The sequence below is a fragment of the Cavia porcellus genome, unplaced genomic scaffold (assembly GCF_034190915.1).
Source record: "Cavia porcellus strain 051 isolate PalLab524CR breed Dunkin Hartley unplaced genomic scaffold, mCavPor4.1 scaffold_24, whole genome shotgun sequence".
NCBI classification, from domain to species: domain Eukaryota; kingdom Metazoa; phylum Chordata; class Mammalia; order Rodentia; family Caviidae; genus Cavia; species Cavia porcellus.
Genome location: NW_026947507.1, coordinates 12352031 through 12371180, shown reverse-complemented (window position 1 = coordinate 12371180; position 19150 = coordinate 12352031). Strand labels below are relative to the sequence as shown.

The 19150-nt window shown below is 39.9% G+C and overlaps 1 protein-coding gene across 1 annotated transcript in view; it reads left to right on the top strand.

The window, feature by feature from the left end:
* Nucleotides 1–4104: 4104 nt before the first annotated feature.
* The window catches only part of Snx25 (sorting nexin 25), a 122029-nt gene continuing 106983 nt past the window's right edge, over nt 4105–19150 (top strand). Inside the window, exon 1 of the mRNA XM_063234662.1 lies at nt 4105–4810. Coding sequence (XP_063090732.1) covers nt 4433–4810 — 378 coding nt within the window. The 5' untranslated portion in view covers nt 4105–4432. The remainder of the gene's footprint in view (nt 4811–19150) is intronic.

The following is a 19150-nucleotide window of genomic DNA, read 5'->3' as shown; positions in this document are numbered from 1 at the left end:
TGACTAGTTTAAACCTTGTTCTGGTCTAACAGTAAATTAGTAGAAGACACTAAAGTGCTGTCTAGATCTTTTGACTCATATCAGTGTCTTTATTCACAAATTTCTCCAGTCATCAAATGCAAACATTGGTTTTTCTCTTCAGTGCAGTGACTACTTTTAAGATGGGCCAACGGGCTTAGGAAGATGCATCACACACTTAGACAAAGGCCAGGATTTTATGTCAAGTATTTTTAATTATCAATTTTTAAAACTTTTTATCTTAATTTTATAATTAGCAGTCAAGGCAGATGTCATTTTCATCTTACACAAAAGAATAATGAAGGTAGCCTTAAAGAGAATTCAGTTGCAGCATGTCAGAATGCACTGGCAATAAGGAATACAAGTAAGATATCCCTATTTAATTTGTGGGTCGGGTCTCAATACTGAATACAGGGAAGGACACCTACATGCTAATTTGAAAACTGATTTAAGAACTTTTCTCCTTCAGTAGCTTCCAGTCCTGGCCCCTTGTCCCTTTTATCCCCTTATCTTGGTCTCCTCTCAGGGTTCCTCAGGTGATACATGAAGAACCAATTGTTATTTGTTAAGTAAATGTATGAAGTGTCAGTGCTTTGAGGCAGTTTTCTGTACATTTCTCCAGTTCTGCATTATTCCTGGAAACAAAGCACTACTGTACTGGAAAGATTGTGGTACTGAATTATAGTATACTCAATAAATGTTAAGCCAGTTTTCCCTTCACTGATCCAAGTTATAATCACTTGTCAGGGGCCTAGCTAACACGCTGCTATTCTCATATAGTTGCACAATCAAACACTGTTAAGCATGGAACACAGATTCTCAGGCTCATTGACTATTGGGGACCATACCAAGCAGCTCTGTGTAGGATTTAAATTTTACTAATTGGCTTTCTATGTTTATCTGTGAGTCTGTCCTAGGCCTCAGCCCCTTGCCTCGCAATGGGAGCTGATTCATAGTAAGTGAACTTCTATGAATCACTGGTCCTGGCTGAGGCCTATAGTGGCCTGTGAGGCCGGAGATACCTCAAAGGGCATGATAAGGCCACAGCTAAAGACACCTTGGCTCCAACACTAATTAAGTAGAGACTGCAGCTACAGGCGTCTCACTCCTGCAGTCTCAATCCTACCATAAATGTTATCTTGGAGATGAGATGGTTTTCCTAAATTGGCTTAACCTACTATTTGGAGAAGTCTTTGAAGTGACCCAGAGGTCCTCTCATTTCCTGTGCTTTCCTCAGTTTCTCCACTTCTTGTCTTAGTCCTAATAAAAGTAGGCTAATCCAGAGAAAGCTTTGTCATAGCCCTCGGAGTCTTGAGCTCAACTAAAGAGTTATGACCCTCCTGGAGCCCTAATCATACAATTTGTCTCTTTTAGTTAACCTCCACTGTACACTCATTTGGAAGCTCAGGGATCTAGGTCAGGACCCGATAATTGACTTAAATTCTGTTTTATTTCATCTCATTATCAACACAAGATAACCAAGTCACAGAGTTGTACCAAGTACTATGGTACAGTGGTTAAATGTACAAGCTCCCATATGGAGTGACAACCAAATCCTAGCTCTCATATTCATCAGTTTTGAGATGATGCATATGTTAATTCACTTCCTCAGTATTCTCATATGTTGTAGTTGATGCACATAATATCATCATTAAGTGTTATTATGAAGTTTGTTGCATGCTTAAAACAGTATCTGATGGGGGCTGGGGATTTAGCTCAGCGGCATAAGCGCCTGTCTTGCAAGCAGGCAGTTGTGAGTTCGATCCCTGGTACCGATAAAAATGAAAAAGACAAAAAAACAGTATCTGATACACAGTAAGTGTTCAGTTACTATTATTGTTAGCTATGGATTTAAACTGGAAAGTACATAAAGCCTTAGAATAGTACTGGTAAAAATGAAAAAGACAAAAAAAAGCGCCTTAGAATATAGACCAGTGATGGCGAACACTATAGAGCTTTCAATAATATGGCACGCTGTGGCACCTCGGAGTACCACAGGTTCACCACCACTGATATAGATCCTAGCATGTAGGTGATTAAAAAGTACTGATATTATTATTGTTAATGATAAGCTGTTATGCTTTGAAATAATATGGATTTATGGGGGTTCACTTTGAAGACCCCCAGTTGAATGAATACTAACCATTTTATAGGCAAATGGCCTTCTTCAAAATCAGTTATACTATTTCTATTCTTAAATATAAAAAGAAAAAGGAGAGGAGACCAGGATAGCAGTTAATTCTTTTAATGTTATCACCTTGGTATGGCAATGAGGTATTTAGTATTGTCTTATTTTTTACTTACACGGTATGATACAATGAAGTACCCCATGAATTCCAATTCATATTTTAAACAAAAACTTCATAAAAATGAAATGTGAGTGCATTTTTTTCTGTAGACAAAACAATGTATTTTTAGACCATTGCTTTAGAACTAAATGTTACAGATCATTTCTAGACCTCTTCATCTTCAAATAGAAGATTTCTATTTGAAATCCATGTGCCATTCCAGGAAAATTTATTATTAATGCATGGAATGAATATGTTGGCAGACGGTAATATATACATATATATTTGGGGGGGGGGATACCAGTGTGTTTTCTTTTGAATAATAATAACCTAGGTAATACTTTGTTTTAAAAGAATAAACACCCACATAATATTTTAGTTTGCTTTGTGTGAATGCTGAAGTTTTCGTTTGTTGAAATGACACAGTAATAATACAGATGATGATTCCGTATAGAAAAACACTGTAGAGTCATGGTATCTGAAAATACTTTTAAATGCTTTTCTTATATGCTCTCTGGAAAGCAGAATATAAACATTTATTGGAAAACAACAGAAGTTTTAAAATACTGAAATTGTTCATTAAGGAGACATGGCGATAGCTCCTAGGTTGTTCATTGTCTTTAATTGTTTCCTATGACCTTGGGGCTGGGGATTTAGCTCAGTGGCATAAGCACCTTCCTTACAAGCAGGCGGTCGTGAGTTCGATCCCTGGTACCGATAAAAATGAAAAAGACAAAAAAAAAATGTTTGCCATGACCTTATCTTTATTTCTCATGTGTTCCTCTTCTGTAATACCTTTTCTTTTCTTCCTTCATCTTTCTATTCTTGATTTACCCTTGATTCTCCACCCACCCCCTTAGTCCCACGGGCTGAAACCAGGGCCTTTTCAGTGACCGACATCCCCAGACATATTTTATTTTTTTATTTTGAGACATGGTGTTGCTAAGTCGCAGGCTAGACTTGATTTAGACATCTTTCTGTCTCAGCTTCCCAGAGTACTGGGATTACAGGCAGGCGCCACGATACAGAGCTCACCCTTAAAAAAATAATCTTTAGAATTCCTTTATTTCTATTACAGTATACATTAGAAATACATCTGCAGTCTTATTGGTCTTAGCGCTACTGTAATTGCTAGTATTTATGTAGCACAGTCCTTTCTTCTCAGCAAGCATCGGCTGGGACCATGACAGACGAGGCAAATATGTACTCTAAACAGTACTTGGACCACTCTCATTTGCGTAGGTAACAGCTTTTGTACTGACTAGTTGGCAACAAAAACACAGAACTTGAGACAATCTGACTATGACAGCTGTGTACACCCGTTGGCACTAAGCTGACGTTTTTTTTTGGCCTTTCTTTAACTGGAAACTTGCAGGCTTCGTTTTACCCTTCAGTATTTGTGATTCCTTAGGGCCGCAGGATGGGAAAAAGGAAGTTGTTAGGGCAAGAAACTGGCAAAAGTGAGGGTCAAGAATGGGTCCGTTTAAACAGCAGATAAAAGCAAGGTAGAAATTTTAGGGGCTATAAGAACCGTACCTGCAGGTGTCGAGAGGGGGAAAAAACTGAGGGATCACCTGAGTTAAAGAATTACAAATACTTCGGACACCTGCAGCAAAATTTTCCATCAATAGACGGCAACCTAGGGGAGCGCTGGAAAGGAGCGCGCCGGCGGAGACTGTTTATCCCAACCCCTGCAGGGCCGCAGGACCCCGCCCCGCGCCGTGAGTGGGCGGTAGGGCGGTGAGGGGCGGAGCTTCTAGCTGTCACTCAGCGTTCGCGGCGGTCCCCGCCCCCGGCCCCACAGGCACTCGGGCCGCCCCCGCTCCGCCCCGCCCGCGTCCGGCGTCTCGGGCTTTAGTCACAACACGGCCGCCACCTGGGGGAGCTTGGCCGGGCGCCGGCTGGCGGCGCTGAGGGGTCGCTGGGAGCGGCTCGGTGGCGTCTGTGGGAGCCGTTCCCTCGGAGGGCCGCCGGCGAGGGCATGAGCGCGGGCGCCCCCTGCCTCCCGAGCCGCAGCGGGAGCGGCCGGACGAGGAGGAGGCACCGCGCGGAGGCCACCGTCCCAGGCAGCTTCGGGGGACAGCGCGGCGGGAGATGAGCCTGTCCTTAGCGGCCCAGGCAGCAGCATGCACCTCGATGCCACCGACAGCAGAGGCGCCGACCCCAGCCCAGGCGCCGGCGCCCGTCCAGCCCCAGGCTCCGCTGGCGGGCAGCGGGGGCCCCGGGGCCCGGGCGTCGGGAGCTGGCAGATGCCGGTGGCGGTGGCCGCACTCGCCGCCGCAGCAGTGGCCCTCGCCTTCGTGGGGCCCGGCTCCTGGGCAGCGGTGCGGGGCGCGGGGCCGGGCACCGTTGTGCTGCGGCTCGTCTTGTACCTGAGCTGCGCCGCGACCGCCTGCCTGCTGGGGATCCTCTTCGCCCTGGTTTGCCGGAGCCAGTGCGCCCCGCCGCCTGACTTTGCCGCCGCTTGGAGCCGGCTGGCCGCGGCCGCCCGCCGCCCGCGTGGGGTAAGTACGGCCCTCGCTGTCTCCCCGGCCCCCTGCTTCCGGCACCACCATCCCACCAGCTCCCGGACCCCTCCAGCCACGGCTTTGTCCTCCTCGGCCCGGGGGTGGGGGTTGCCGAGCTGTGCAGGGAGAGGCTCTGGAGGTACTCATCCACCATCCTCTGTCACCATCTCGGCCGCTGGGTGATGTTGTCACGTCTGTGGTGTTGCCGTGTGGTTGGAGAGTGCCAGGAGGGAACCGAGCGCGACATTCACTGTGTCCCGCGTCGCTTTCAGTTTAGGATGGACCAGTTGGCTTTTGGAATGGTACCTGGTAGGAGGTAACTTCCTGACCAGTTACAGCCCAGGAAACTTGGTTAGCTCCCTGTTCCCGTACCTGCCCCAGCCCAGGCCCATGTACACTTCCTACCACATCAACCTGTTTTCCACCATGTTGATAAGTAGCCCGGGCAGCCCTGGCTGGTGTCAGTGATGTAAAAAGAGGACACAGAAGACTACTTTTGCTTACAAAAAAAGGAAAGCTGTCCTCAGTAGGATCAGAGACCATAGGGCTGTGGTTAGGAAAGATAGGAAAGAACAGTATTTTAAAAGAACTTTTCCCTTCCTCAGTGACAAATCCACTACTTTTCCTATCTCCTGTCTGCGCATCACCCTTTAGAAGGAACTTAATTCTGTGGAAGCTTGACTGCACACTGCTAGACTGAATGATACCATCGTTAAAATGAAATTGCCAAAGCACTTTAGGGTCAGGGAAGTGGCAATGGTTCAGCTTCCTAAGAATGTCAGAATGACTTTGTCCACAGGGTTTCTGCTTACTCCTTTAAAAAAAAAAAAAAAAAGCATCACACTTTCACCAGAATGACTCTTCTCTACTAGTTTAGAGTGGTTTGCTGGAATAATGACTGAAAGATTGTAGGTAAGGCAGGCAGACATCCATTCAGTAGGTTTCAGTGGAGTAAGGGATAGGAAGCTCTTGTTCACATAAGTAGTCTTGAAAATTAGTAGTGTTTATTTCTCTTAAAAGTATTTACTTAGCTGTCAGTTTTTCATTTTTAATTTATCAAGAGTTGATCAGCCAATGTGTTCTTTTTTTCTAACAGCGATAAGAAGATCTCAAGATTTTACCAGTTTATGGCTTTTTAAAAGAAATTCCAATTGTTAATATTGTGAGAAGTTGTAATTCATTCCATACAGATTTATTGAGCATCTTTTATGAACCAAGTCCTGCATGTATTCTGGAAGCTGGAAGTGAAACAAGATACAAAAATCTTCCTGTCTAGAGAATATTTTTCTGTGGGAGACCAGATGTTAAATAAATGAGATATTTTGAGGTAGTGATAAATGCTTATGAAACAAAAAGTGATTATGAGTTAAGTGATTAAGTGTGACTAGTAGGTGGCGGGGGGGGGGATGTTTAGATGAGGTTAAGAGTCAAAGTCAGGGAATTTTTGGTCACTTCTGAGGACCTGGAAGCCTCATGTTATGAGTTAACATACAGCTTCCTAGAAAATACCTTCTCCCAAATCTCCCAGGACACTTTTGCCTCTGAATAGGTAGAACTTGGATTGTTATATTGAAAGATGGTTTCATATAAAAATCAGAAAAATAGTACTTTAAAGATGACAGACTAGAGAAATAGCATGTATAAGCTCATGTATACTACTCAAAGATTACAGGTAAGAGGTGAAATACAATCTAAGGAAAGTAACACTCATCATTCTTTTTGAACTTGAATCCCTACATTAGCTTTTCATAGAAAAATAATTAAGAAATTATTTTTAAAGTTATGTATTTCTTAGAATTGACATGCATGTTATTCATACAAAATTCTATTTTCTTTATGGTACTGGTGCTATTACCAAAGTCTCTAGTTTGCTATATTTGCAATAATTTGTGTTTTATAAAATTTTCTTCTTTATGAATGGGAGAATGAGAAGCATAGCATGTAGTGTAGTATAAAATACTGTATCAGTTTTGTGAGAGTAGGAGCTGGATCACACAGGTCATTTAACATATGTGGTGGGGGTGTCTGTTTGGTATGGTGAACCAAATGGAGCCTCATACTATAACAGGGACTACTCCAGAAATTTGGATTCAGCATGAAGAAACTTATGCGTCGTTCATGCACAGTACATTTTGAATTCTTGTTTAAGGTGTCCATCTATCATTCTTTCTCTTAGTAAAAGAATAAAATCTTGGCTTCCTTCTGTGGAGGAAAAAAATGCACATATATTCTGTTACTGGAGGGTTGCAGAGAAACCTGAATTAAAAAGGCCAAAGTATTTTCATGTCTAAAAGTGTTCACATTTTTCTGAATGCTTCACAGTATATCTGTTATAAACTCCATTTGTGTTAGGATCTGTGAGTGACAATTTTTGTTATCTCATGCATCTAGTAGGATCTCAAGGCTCCTCAAGTATTTTCTGATGATATTGAAGAACATTGGATCTGTTTGTGGTCACAAACCTAGTGCTCTACCCTCTCCCATTAATCTAGTAACTTTTGCACATCCTTAGGTACACAGATTTTTATTTTACTTAGGTAGAAACCAGTATTGGTTAAAAGTAGTTTTCCTTCCAGATAGAAATTCCATCCTGAATGTCCAGTGATACTTTCAAGTATTAGAAAATTCTTTGTGTAAGAACAAGTTTGACACTAAGGTCTTGAAAGTGACTGTTTTGGGCCCTGCTTTAGAAAAACTTGGACTTTGTTGCAGTCTAGTAGACTGGTGCTGTCATGATCTAGGACTGGTCTGCTTCTGATGTGACAGTTTTTAGTCTAGCTTTGTTGCATAGGCTGTGATAGTATGTGTTCTTAGTCAAGGCTGTAGTTTGGTAAAATACCAAACTATAACCTGCTTGGTTTGAGCCTCAGAATTACCCTAGGATGACCCGAGAACTTGATCCAGCTAAGGCAAGAATGAGAGAAATAAGATGAGTGAATCAATAGTTTAAGAAAACTTACTATGAGACCAGCAATTCAATGTACTGTATATCTTCTTGGGCTGGGGATATAGCTCCCAGGTAGAGTGTTTGCTTAGCACCTGCAAAGCTCTTGGCTCCATTCCCACTACAGAAGGGAAAAAGAAGGCTACATCTTCTCATAATGGAAAAAGAGGAAGTTACTTCTTACATTTTGAGGATAGGAAGATAAGAGAATAACTTTTCTGTTACAGTTTATGAATTTTCCTCTTTAGTAAGTTGACTGCTTTAGAAATATTTTATTGTATATTGACAATTTATAACTATTTAAGGTATAAAATATCATGATTTATAAATACAATGTGGAATAATCATGCTAACATATCCATTACCTCAAATGCTTATCCATTATCTTAAATGCTTACTCTTCTTGATTTATTCTTCATAAATTCAGAATAACAATAAAATAACAATAACAATGGAGAATTTGTATAAGAAAGTGTATAAAAGTTGGATGGCTAGTAGCACATGGGAACTTAAAGACCATGGCCATGTGAAGAAAACACTAATGAAAGACTTCAAAGTTCAGCCAGATAGTTGAAGAAAGTTCATCTAATCTAATTAATAAGCATTTACTCGATATCTGCTACATAACTTATATTTTGATTTTACTAGCTAATTTTCTGCCTAGCTAGTTGTTGAATACCAGTGCCGGGCATATAGTTGCTCTCAATAGGTAGATTTTTTTTTTTTTTTTTTTTTCCCTTTGTATGAGGAATTGAACCCAAAGCCTTGCTCATTCTAGGCAGGTGGTCTACCACTGCACCATATTCTCAGCTCAAATAAGTGGATTTTGATTAGAACAAATTTAAGTACACAATTGTCGTTTTCAGATTTAAAATTTCCAGTTTTCTAAAAAAGGGACAGAGCCTTGTGGAGCTTGAGCAATTGTGTTTTTATAAGTGCATGGCACTGTTTAATGGTACTGGGGAGAATTCAGAGGTGAACACGAATACTCCCTGTCCTTGTCCTCTCAGACCCAGTAGATTAGACTGATGGAGAAAACCAGATGAGAAGGCAGATATTTATAGAGACAGTAAAAACATTCACAAAACAATTGACAACTCTAGTTGGCTTGAATCAGACTTTCAGAATTCCTAAATGGGTCCTTTAACTAATACAAGTGTTCTTTGAGCAAAACAAACTTAATTTAGTTATTTGAGGGGAATTGGGAAAAGGAACAGGAATTAGGGAGGTTATACATAGCTTCTGTTAGTTTCCTTTATCATGTTAATATGATCAACTAATTCTAAATAATGTGACAGTGGATAATGTGTAATTACTATCTTCAGAATGTTTCTTGAAATTTTAAATAAGGCTTTTAAGTCATAGTACCAGTAAGCAAAATGAGCATATTCTCTGTGGTGTAAGCATTTTCATTCTTTTTTTTTTTTTTTTTTTTTTGTCTTTTTCCTTTTTATCGGTACCAGGGATTGAACTCAGGACTGCCTGCTTGCAAGGCAGGTGCTTAAGCCGCTGAGCTAAATCCCCAGCCCTTGCATTTTCATTCTTTAAGTTCATACTATTCATAATTTTTAAACTTAATAGGTTATATATTCATATGATTAATGACATCAAAGCATATAGAAACGTAAGTGGTGAAAAAATAATGTTTCCTAAAAACAGTCACTAGTAATAATTGCTGTTTTTTCTTCCAGATATATTTCATTCATATATAAGCAAATATAAATGTGTTTTAAAATTTTATGATAACTGTAGTCTTTTGATTTGTGAACGGTGACTATATAAAGAAAAAGTATTTATTTTCTCTGTTTTCCCTTTAGGAAGGAACCCTTCCTCAGGGACAGTAAACATTAAGATGAAGTTACATATGAATAATATGAACTTCTAAGTAGAAACATCCGGTAGATGAAACAAACAACCAAACAAAAAATCATAACTAGCAAATGAATCCCAGAAGCTGTTTTTTGTGACAGAGTACATGTACCATTTGAGATTTGAGTTGCTAGTGAGTGTCTGAGATGAGTCACAGGAGATGAGATCGGAAAGGGGGTGTCTGCCAGGTTGTGGAGCCCTCAAATGTGGGTAGCATTGGATTTTAGTCTGTAGGCATGTCAGCTATTGACATTTTCTGAGTATAAAAATGATAGCATCAAAGTTTGGCTTTAGAAATGTTAAATGGAAATGTGATTGGGTCGTTAGCTTCTGTGATAAAAACTGACTTAATGATGTTTTTGACTGGAGACAAGAAGCAGTAAGTTCAAACATGAGATTTTTCTTTGATGTTAGGTATCATTGGTTACCATTACAGACAGGCTCAAGAATATTCTCCAAAGTGTTTTGCCATTCCTTTTACATAATGAATTCAGTCCAGAACTAAAGGACACCACTGTTTATACCCAAATGTGAAGACTGAAGTCTTGAAACTTTGAATATTTTATGTTGAGCTGCTTTTTCAGTCATTCACAGGGACTTTATTTCTAACTCTCGAAGCTTAGGCTTCTTTTGTTTTGGGAGAACACTACAGTATATGATGTGACCTTGGTAATTGATGTTGCCTGCTTAAAAATATCTTAGGTTTCATTTCCTAACCATATCATTTTGAGGGTAGGAAGTGCCCTAGATTTTTAAAAACGTATGCTTCCTTGTAGTCAGAATGGTGCACATAATTGTACTAAAAAAGGTGACTCAGCAAGTTTGCTGCTGAGCATTCAATCTACAGAAAATGAAGTTTCTATAGAAGGCTGTTAGCATTTAAAGAATAGCACACAAACTAAATTTTTTTTGTAATTGTGACTTTACTTTTGAAAAAAAAAAAAAAGCAAACTGGGGCCTTATGTTTTGCCCTTTACTGTTAGATTGCCTTCTATGCTGGGAAAGGGGAAAGACAGGGTCTTTCCTGGATACTCTGAAAGCCAACGTTGAAGTCCAAGTCATAGCCTGCTTGTACTCAGGTGCTTGCACTGAGGTGTTCTAGTGTTTCTCCAAGCTTCCAGGACACCTAATGCATGTGGGTGTATTTTGGTGAGCTTCTGAGCCCCTGAATTATGAGATTGGTGAGAAAGTAGGTAGGTGTTCCTGTATGCATGCTCTGTCCCTGTAGCTAGCTGCACTTCCTAGTTGCTCTGGGATCTGGGCAGTCCTGGTACATTGGTCAGCTTTGGGTTTCCATGAATGAAAAGCCACAAGATGAATATAAAATTGATTATAGTAACTCGGAAGTAAAGTGAAGCTAAGAAGGAAACAAATGAGTGAATTGTGTTTATTTAGGTAAAACACATGAGCTGCTTTAGGCTTCTTTAGTAAGATCTATTTAATAAGCTTTCTATTGTAGTGTTGAATACATCTCTAGAAAATTAGCTTACAAATACTCATTTCTATAGTAACCTAAAGTTCTTTCACTTTGACCCACCTGTATGTATGATGACTTTTAATTGCAGTTGTATAGATGTTTGCACTCATCTGCGCAGTTAGGCCCTTGTCCTCTTACTGTTGCATTTTTACTACCTACTGCATCATTTGCCTAAGCATTTCTGTGAGTAAGCTCCCTTCCGTTCTTGTGTTCTTGGTGTCGGCAAAATGCTTGAGGAAAGCTTCATGCTGTTCCCCCACTGTCTATGAAACAGTGCTCTTCCTGCTGGAACACCAGTCTCTATCTTCCGAGCTGCATACCGTGCTCTTTCCACCAAAAGCCACACCATATACTTTAAAGAAGCTGGAGTGTTGCCTTGTTCCTCTCACTAAGGCGTGTTTTGTCTTTAAAAGTGCCATCTTGTTGTGGAAGCTAAGGCATTTATCCTCTGTTTGTGCCTCCTGTGAACACAGCCTTTTTCCTGTGGCCTTTTCTATCTGATTCAGACTAGCTCCTAGGATCAAAGTAAGGCCTCTCTAGTCTGACCTTGAACCCTTGCCCAGAAGCTACCTCCCAGAAGGTCTCTTCCTTCTACGCAGATCTCATACAGATACAAATGTGAGTGCTACATGCAGGTTTTCTAAGTTATTGGACATAAAGTTAACATCTTCAGATATCCAAGAGATTTTTGTATGTTTTTCCTAAAGCAGAGTTGTTAATCTCTGTCTTTGTTTTCTGTTTGACAAAAAAAATTTTTTCCCCTGAGATGCTGACCCTGATCAGGAAGATGGTTTTCTTTGGTCATTCTTGAATTACCATTTTAAAAAATTCATTCAGCAGTCACACCTTGAGCCTCCTGCAATCCTTTTTCTACACTGAAGACTTTGAGAATTATTGCTCAGTCACATTCATTTATTTATTCTGCTGCTTAACTTGATGTTTCCACATGGCAGTTCCAGTTGTACCTTAAACTCAAGGCTAAGACATTTTGTAATCCATGTCACTATTCCATCTATCTCTTGTCAGTGACTGGCACCCCTGAAAGTCATGTCCCACAGCCAGAAACCCAAGCCTTCCTGACATCTTCTCTTCACACCTCATATGAACCCCTCACCAGGTCCTGTCCTCTTGCTTTTTGAGAACCTTGCGGCCATCTACTCCATCTACTTTCCATCTCTCCTGCTTGGTCTCAGCAAGCGTCATGTCCCACCCCACTGACGGCAGCAATTTTTCATTTGTTCTCTCTGCCTTTTTAAATTTATTCTCTTAAAAATGCAAGTTTAATCAAATCCCTCTTTAGCAACATGTTTAATTAAAACCCTTCAATAGCTTCCAAACTCTGTAGATAATCTCATCATAATTACCTTCACCCTTCACAGCCAGCCTCAGTCTTCACAGTGCCACACTTCCTCCATCTCTGGGGGCTTCATTGTATTTTCTGCCTCTGGCATTCTGCTCTTTGTCCTCTTTACCTGTTAACTTCTTTCAGAAGTCAGTTGATCATGTTGGCAGAGAAGCTTTTCTTGTCTGCAACATTATATAGCCTTAATAACACCCAAATCATCCTTCCTTGTACTTGCCACAACTGTGATTTTTTTTGTACTCATCTGTGTGGTTCCTTGACCCTTCAAATAGACATTGCTCTCTGTCATTAATACCTAGGTAGGCAGTTTACTAGGAGGAGCAATAAATGTTTATTGAATGAAGAACTGAGTGAATCAACATAGCATATGGGAATTGGGATGATTTTTAGAGTCATCTTTCTGGATTGGAATCTTAGCTCCATTCTCATAGCTCTGTGATGAGGAGCAACTTGATTAAGCTTACTTAAATCTCAGCCTTAACTGAAAAATTATAGAGGTAGTAAATGCCTTTGAGGGTTATTTGGAGTAGTGTTATAGTATTTGTCAAATATAGAGTAGTGCAGTGATTTTTGGATATTGAAAGTATTAAATGGTAACTTTTGCCTCCAACCCCACTTTTAACTGACAATTGAGCAGAGGGCCTTAGGCATGTTAGGCAATGGATCTACTACTGAGCTACTCCCTCTACCCAGGGCTTTTTATTTTAATTTGAGACAGATTCTCACTATTTGCTCAGACTGGCCTTGAATTTGCAATTCTCTTGTCTTAGACTCCAGAGTAACTGGGATTATAGGTGCCACCAAGCCCAGTTTACGCTGTTTTTTTCTTTTTTTAGAACTCTTTAATTATAAAATTTAAAACTGAAGTTTTTCAAGCTTGCTATTTGGCTGCAATCAGAAGCATGGAATCAATTCTGCATCCAGAATTGTGGAAAGGATTAAGTTCATGAATCAAGATACCACTGTACATGTGTAGCAAAATGTTTCAACTTTATTTTGAATGAATCCTGCTCATACTTGGAATTAGTTGTCTCTCCAATAAGATCTCTGATTTCTTAGCAAGAAATAGTATTTCAAAGAACTCCTTCTGGTTGTTAGGGAGGCTTATTCCTATTGGGTTGGTCATTATTTCTCAATTTCTTCAGTGGCAAGATCTGGAAAAATTATGTATAAGAATTTTCCAGAGAATTGTCATCCAGTAATACCATTTGTATGCTCATTATGTCTTCATAAAGGCAAATAACACTTGTTTTGAACAGTGCTGTGTAATAATTTTTACGTTTTGTGTAGAGTTTATATTGGAATTGTTGATGGCTTCAGAAAAATGGTTTCTATAGCCTGTTTATTTCACTCTAATCCATATTAGAGTGGTGAATACAGTGCACAGATGTGTGCAGCAGGAATCATGGATGTCTTAGTAATCAGTGTATCTAAACTTTTTTATTGCACTGGAGTTTTCAGGTGCCTATATACATTACTCAATTTAATTTTTATTTCTGTTGCATAATGGAGAGACTGTTGCTCTCTTTTTACAGAGGAAAAAAAATAACCAAGGTTAAGGAGGCTAAATACTATGTATAAGCTACATAGCAAGTAGAAGAACTCAGAAATAGACCTAAGAGTCACACATTTAACCACATTATTATCTTTTTAATTAGCAAAAGTTAATCTGGCCTGATTCGGGGTTTGGTGGGAAAAAAAAAAAAAAAACACTTCAGGAATCTTTGCGGTGGTTCTCAATCTCTTTTGAAAGTAGTATCACTTTGGTGGTCTCAGGATCAATTTCATGGATGTCAGTAGGATAAAAGCACTGAAGACCAAGCTAGGAGATCCTGTATGCCTATGCTCAATTCCGTTGTTTCTAAATGTACTGTAAGCATGCCTATCTTTAAATGTTTTTAGTCCAGTGTTTGCTAAACATGACTAATTTTATATCCCCATTCTTTTTCAAGCAGTTGAGAGATTTATGGTCGTGAAAAATAATACATTCCAGAGGCAAGATAGTCTCAGGGGTAGGGCAGGCTTCCTCTGGAAAACTTGGAGCTGTTAGCTCCTTTTTTCTTGTGTTTCCAGCTCTTCCTTTCCGTATGAATTAACTTTCTGGTGTCTGGCTTGTTGGTCAGCCAACCACATGAATTTTAGCAACTATAGCCACACAGGATAATACCCATTGGAAGAGCAAGGAAAACATTTGCAACATAAAAGCATTCTTAGAAATTGGCAGTTTTCCCCTTCGCATCTTATTGGCCAGCTTTGGACAAGTACCTATTTTTAACAAATTGTTGATAAGGGCGACAGAATTCCTGACTGGTGTTTATCAGTCATTTAGACAGGAAGGAGATTGTGAAGTAAAAATAATGAACAATTCACCCCCCTCAGAAGGTCTTCACTTCCCATGGTGTAACCTCTGTGGTTAGCCTTACACATGTGTACTTATTTTTCACTTAAATTACTTGTTGTTTTTGAATTTATCTTTGTGTAGCATCTGCCTAAGGGCATACGTACGGCCCTGGGAATGCCCACCCCATTTTTTTGGAATTCAACTCTACATGTTATTAGAGATCCAAATTGTTATGGTTTGTGTCTAGATGCCCCCACCCCAAGTCTCATGCAGTGAGAGAGCTTTTTCAGAGGTAGCTGATTGTGTGGTTGATTGGCAGTGCAGTGCTGGGATTAAGGATGAATGATTGTAGATCAGGCAACTGATTGGATTGGCAGGTCCTAATCCACCGATAGTCTGTATACAATACAGGGGACAGAAAGAGGCTTGTCCCCCTCAGCTTTGTTGCTTTGCTACAGTCTGCCCACCGTGAACTGTTGTCCTCTGCCAAGCTAACTTGCCTTGGAGCTTGCAGTTATGGAATAAAATCTCTACAAACTGTGAGCTAAATATTTCCACCCTTAATTTTGGGTGTCAGGTATTTTATGTCAGCAACAAGAAAAGTAAGATAAAACTGAACGGCTTTTTCATGTAGTCAGTTTTGTTATGCTTTTCATAACACTTACTGAGGATGATATCAGAGGATATTTCCTGACCAGAGAAGACAGAAGAAGGACTGGGCCAGGCATTGGAAGCACACATATTTTTGCACAGCGAAAGCTTCATAGGAAGTGGGGGTTCAGCAGCATTGGGTTTTGCCTGAAGGGAGCCAGAGACTAATCATGCTGCTTACAGAACAAAGAGTAGCAAGCTTTTATTCATTTGCAGGAGCGGACTAAAGTCTGGTAATTTCCATTAGTCAAGGACATGGTTCCAAAAGACACTTGTTGTATATCAGTGGATGGTTAGGGTCAACTCAACTACTGTTTTTTTCTGTATCTGGTATGATCATCCTGTGCAAAACATCCTGGCCTTTTATTTGACGCAGTAACAGGTGGTCAGATTAGCTTAGAATCTGCTGAGTTACTCTTACAGCTGGTGTCATCATTTTGCATAAACATATTAGCCTTAAGATACGCTGAAGGACTTTTAGTGCGTGTCCTGCTGAAAAACCATATGAGTGAGTAGAAGAAATACACCAAGTTCAACAGGCAGCAGGCCAAGCTAACCCTGGATCATAGTCTTCGACAAAACATTTCTTAAATGATCAACTTGTTTACATGCAGAGCTGAATAGGATCTAACTTGACAATTAAGAGAGCAAGCAAAGGGACAGGCACAATATGAAGAGAGATACCAAGCTTTTTAGTTGCTCGTCACACATTTCTAGGTCCCAGTGAAGAGTCAGAAGTTTTAGCAAAAGTGGCTGCCAGGTTCCCTGAAAGCAACTGAGGCAACTGTTATCATAACCCACACATCAGAGGTACTATCTACAGCACAAATAGTCATTTTTTAAATTGACTAAGAGAGAGGTTAGAGGGCCTCTTTGGTTTTATTCTTGTTAACAATTTCTCATTTATGCAAACATTATGCTTCTGGAGTTTTATTGGCTCTTGTAATGGTTCTGTTAAAACGTGTCCTGCTACAAAGGGTAATATAGTTTACTGTGCCTAGCAGTTTTTGTTTTCTTAGCCTTCTGTTCTACCACTGTCCCAAAGTGTTTCAAGGGGAGCAGAGGGAGAATTCTATTTTAATTCCAGGTTTTCGCTTGGGTGCATGAATGGATAGGTGCCATTTGTGTGGGTGTGGCAAGGTAAAAAGTAAGGATATATGTATATATATTCTGGCCATGTGGATTTTGAGATGGCTGTGGATATGTCCAATTGGTAGTTAGATATGCCTGTTTGCAATTTGAGGAAAAGATCAGAGTTACACAAGTAGATTTGTTGGTGGTATCTGTAATAATTCAATCGTCAGAATTAGTGGTTGAAATTAGGCAGGCAAAGGAGGAATAGCGAGTGGCCTTTCTGAGTGAAATGACAGGGTAAATTTTCAGAAACTTGAGTATGAGAGAGAAAAGTAACAAAGAAGCCATAAGAGAAGCAGGAAGTAAGTGGCCAACAGTGGCAGGCGGAGCATAGAGGTCCAGAAGGAGCTCTGTGTAGAGGTGTTTCTGGGATTTGGCAATTTGGAAATCTTTGTAGACGCAGACTTATATTATTTGGGGTTTTGTATGGAGAAGTGAAGGGTCAGAAATGACATTCTCATAGCTTAAAAGAGTGAGTGGGAGGTGAGGAAACAAAAGCGTATAAACCATGCTTTCTAAAGTATGGCTAAGAAGTAAATGAAAGAACAGAAGCATGAATGAGGAAAGAGTGACATGTATGTTACAGGATTTTTTGTTGTTTTTTTGGGACAGGAGACTGAAGCCCATTTCTAAGTTAGCAGAAAGACTGAAAAGTAGAGAGCATATGTTTGAAAACCTCAGGATAGAGGTTGATAGATCAGTGTCTGGGAAGACAGGATCACAGTATACAGGGGAGGAATTTAGACTTGAGACATGGCAGAGAAGTGAATGGGAACAGGTGGAGAGAATTTTGTTAAGAGGTTGACAAAGAATTAGGGCATTTAAAGATGGGTAGCCTCGAACATCTCAGTAAGTGGGAGGTAAAATTAATTTCTGATGATGAGGGCAATGACATTCCCTATGGATGATGATTTTTAAGACAAATGATAAAAGATTTGGAAAAAGTTGTTGGCCAGAAATACAGCAAAAATATTCATTAAGCCCTTATAATATGTAGGGCACTTATTTAATCCCCATAAGAGTTACTAGTAAACCCATTTTATGGATCAGGAAGCAGGTTTAAAGAGGTTATATGACTTGTCAAAGGTGAGAAAACTAAAAACATGCTGGTTGGTACTAGGCTTTTCATGTTATGGCTAAAGTCAGAGCACCAGAATGTTTGCTGAGGGGAGAGTTGCTAGGTATCATCTGATCTTAGGGAGGAATGAGGCCCTGGATGGAGCTGAGAACCAACCTAAAAGAAAGCAACAAAGGGATTGTAGCCAAAGCGTGTGCAGCTGTGGAAATGGATGCCAGAAGTGGAGTGGAGGTGAGGCAGGAGGCACAGAACATGTAGAGCTACCGGAGGAGGGAACGTCAAGGCCTGTGTGGCTGGGATCTGCCCCCATGTTCCCTGTTTGTCTTGCTTCTCTTGACTGAAGGATTGTCTCCCCAAGTTCTCTGATAAACTGCTGTCAGCTAAGGGAGACTACATTGTACATTGACAAATCAGAGAGTGTGGAAGAGGCTAGGACTTTGTAGAATGGAGGTTACTGTCTCTTCACTGTTCTGTCTAAGGCCACCGATCATTCAGATCATTTGCTTGTCCCTATATTCAGGGACACGTTCACTGATTAAATTTAATAGATGTTAGGACTTGAGACAGAGAGTATGCTTTCAGTCTTAAAACAGTATGTTTTAATAATAAATTTCAAGAATGATTTATTTGGTGCCTATACACAATAGAGATGATTACATGAACATAAATAATTTTTGATTCAAGCACGGTGTTAAAATTACCTCGTGAATTTAATTGATTTTCTGTGTCCTTTGAACTGAACCATAATTTGTTAATACCATTATGAAGTAGAAGTTCCCTGGAGAAAGAGTTCATAATAGTCCTTTTCTTAATGAGGATATAGATGAAGTATTTATAATTATTACTCAATTAACTAAGCATGATCTTAAGGTATGAGCAAATCTTTTATGACCCTGATCCCAACTTACATAGATGATTGCTATATTATATATTAAAGTATTTCTAGTTTTCTTCATAATAAAATGTGTCCTCTCTACAGATTGTAATTTTTAACATCATGATTCCTTAGCAGCCCTTCTCAAAGTGTGGCCTAAGTATCATAGAAATGATTCTGAAATTCTTGCTAAAATACTTATTCCAAAAACATGTCCTAAATTTTCTGAATTAAGAATCATAGAAGAGTCTAGAAATCTGCATTTGAGCAAGTGATTCCTGAAAATTGCTTGAAAGCATTTTCAAACTATAGATTGGGCCTACCTGGTATCACCAGGAAAGTCAGAGCAGCGCTTAGTATTTACATATGTTTATGTACTACATACACAAGTATATGCATTCTCAGTCCTCTCTACTTAGGTAGAATGGTTACTGCCTGAGGCCCTCCTTCAATACCATGTTCCTTCCAGGAGGAAGTTTTAGTCTTTGAATTTCAACAAATTTATTTTAGATAGAAATGGAAGAAATAATTTTAGGACCTTAGTTTAGGGTGGGATAGATACTTTACATACCAATTAGAAGGGATATAAAAGCCACCAATTTGAGT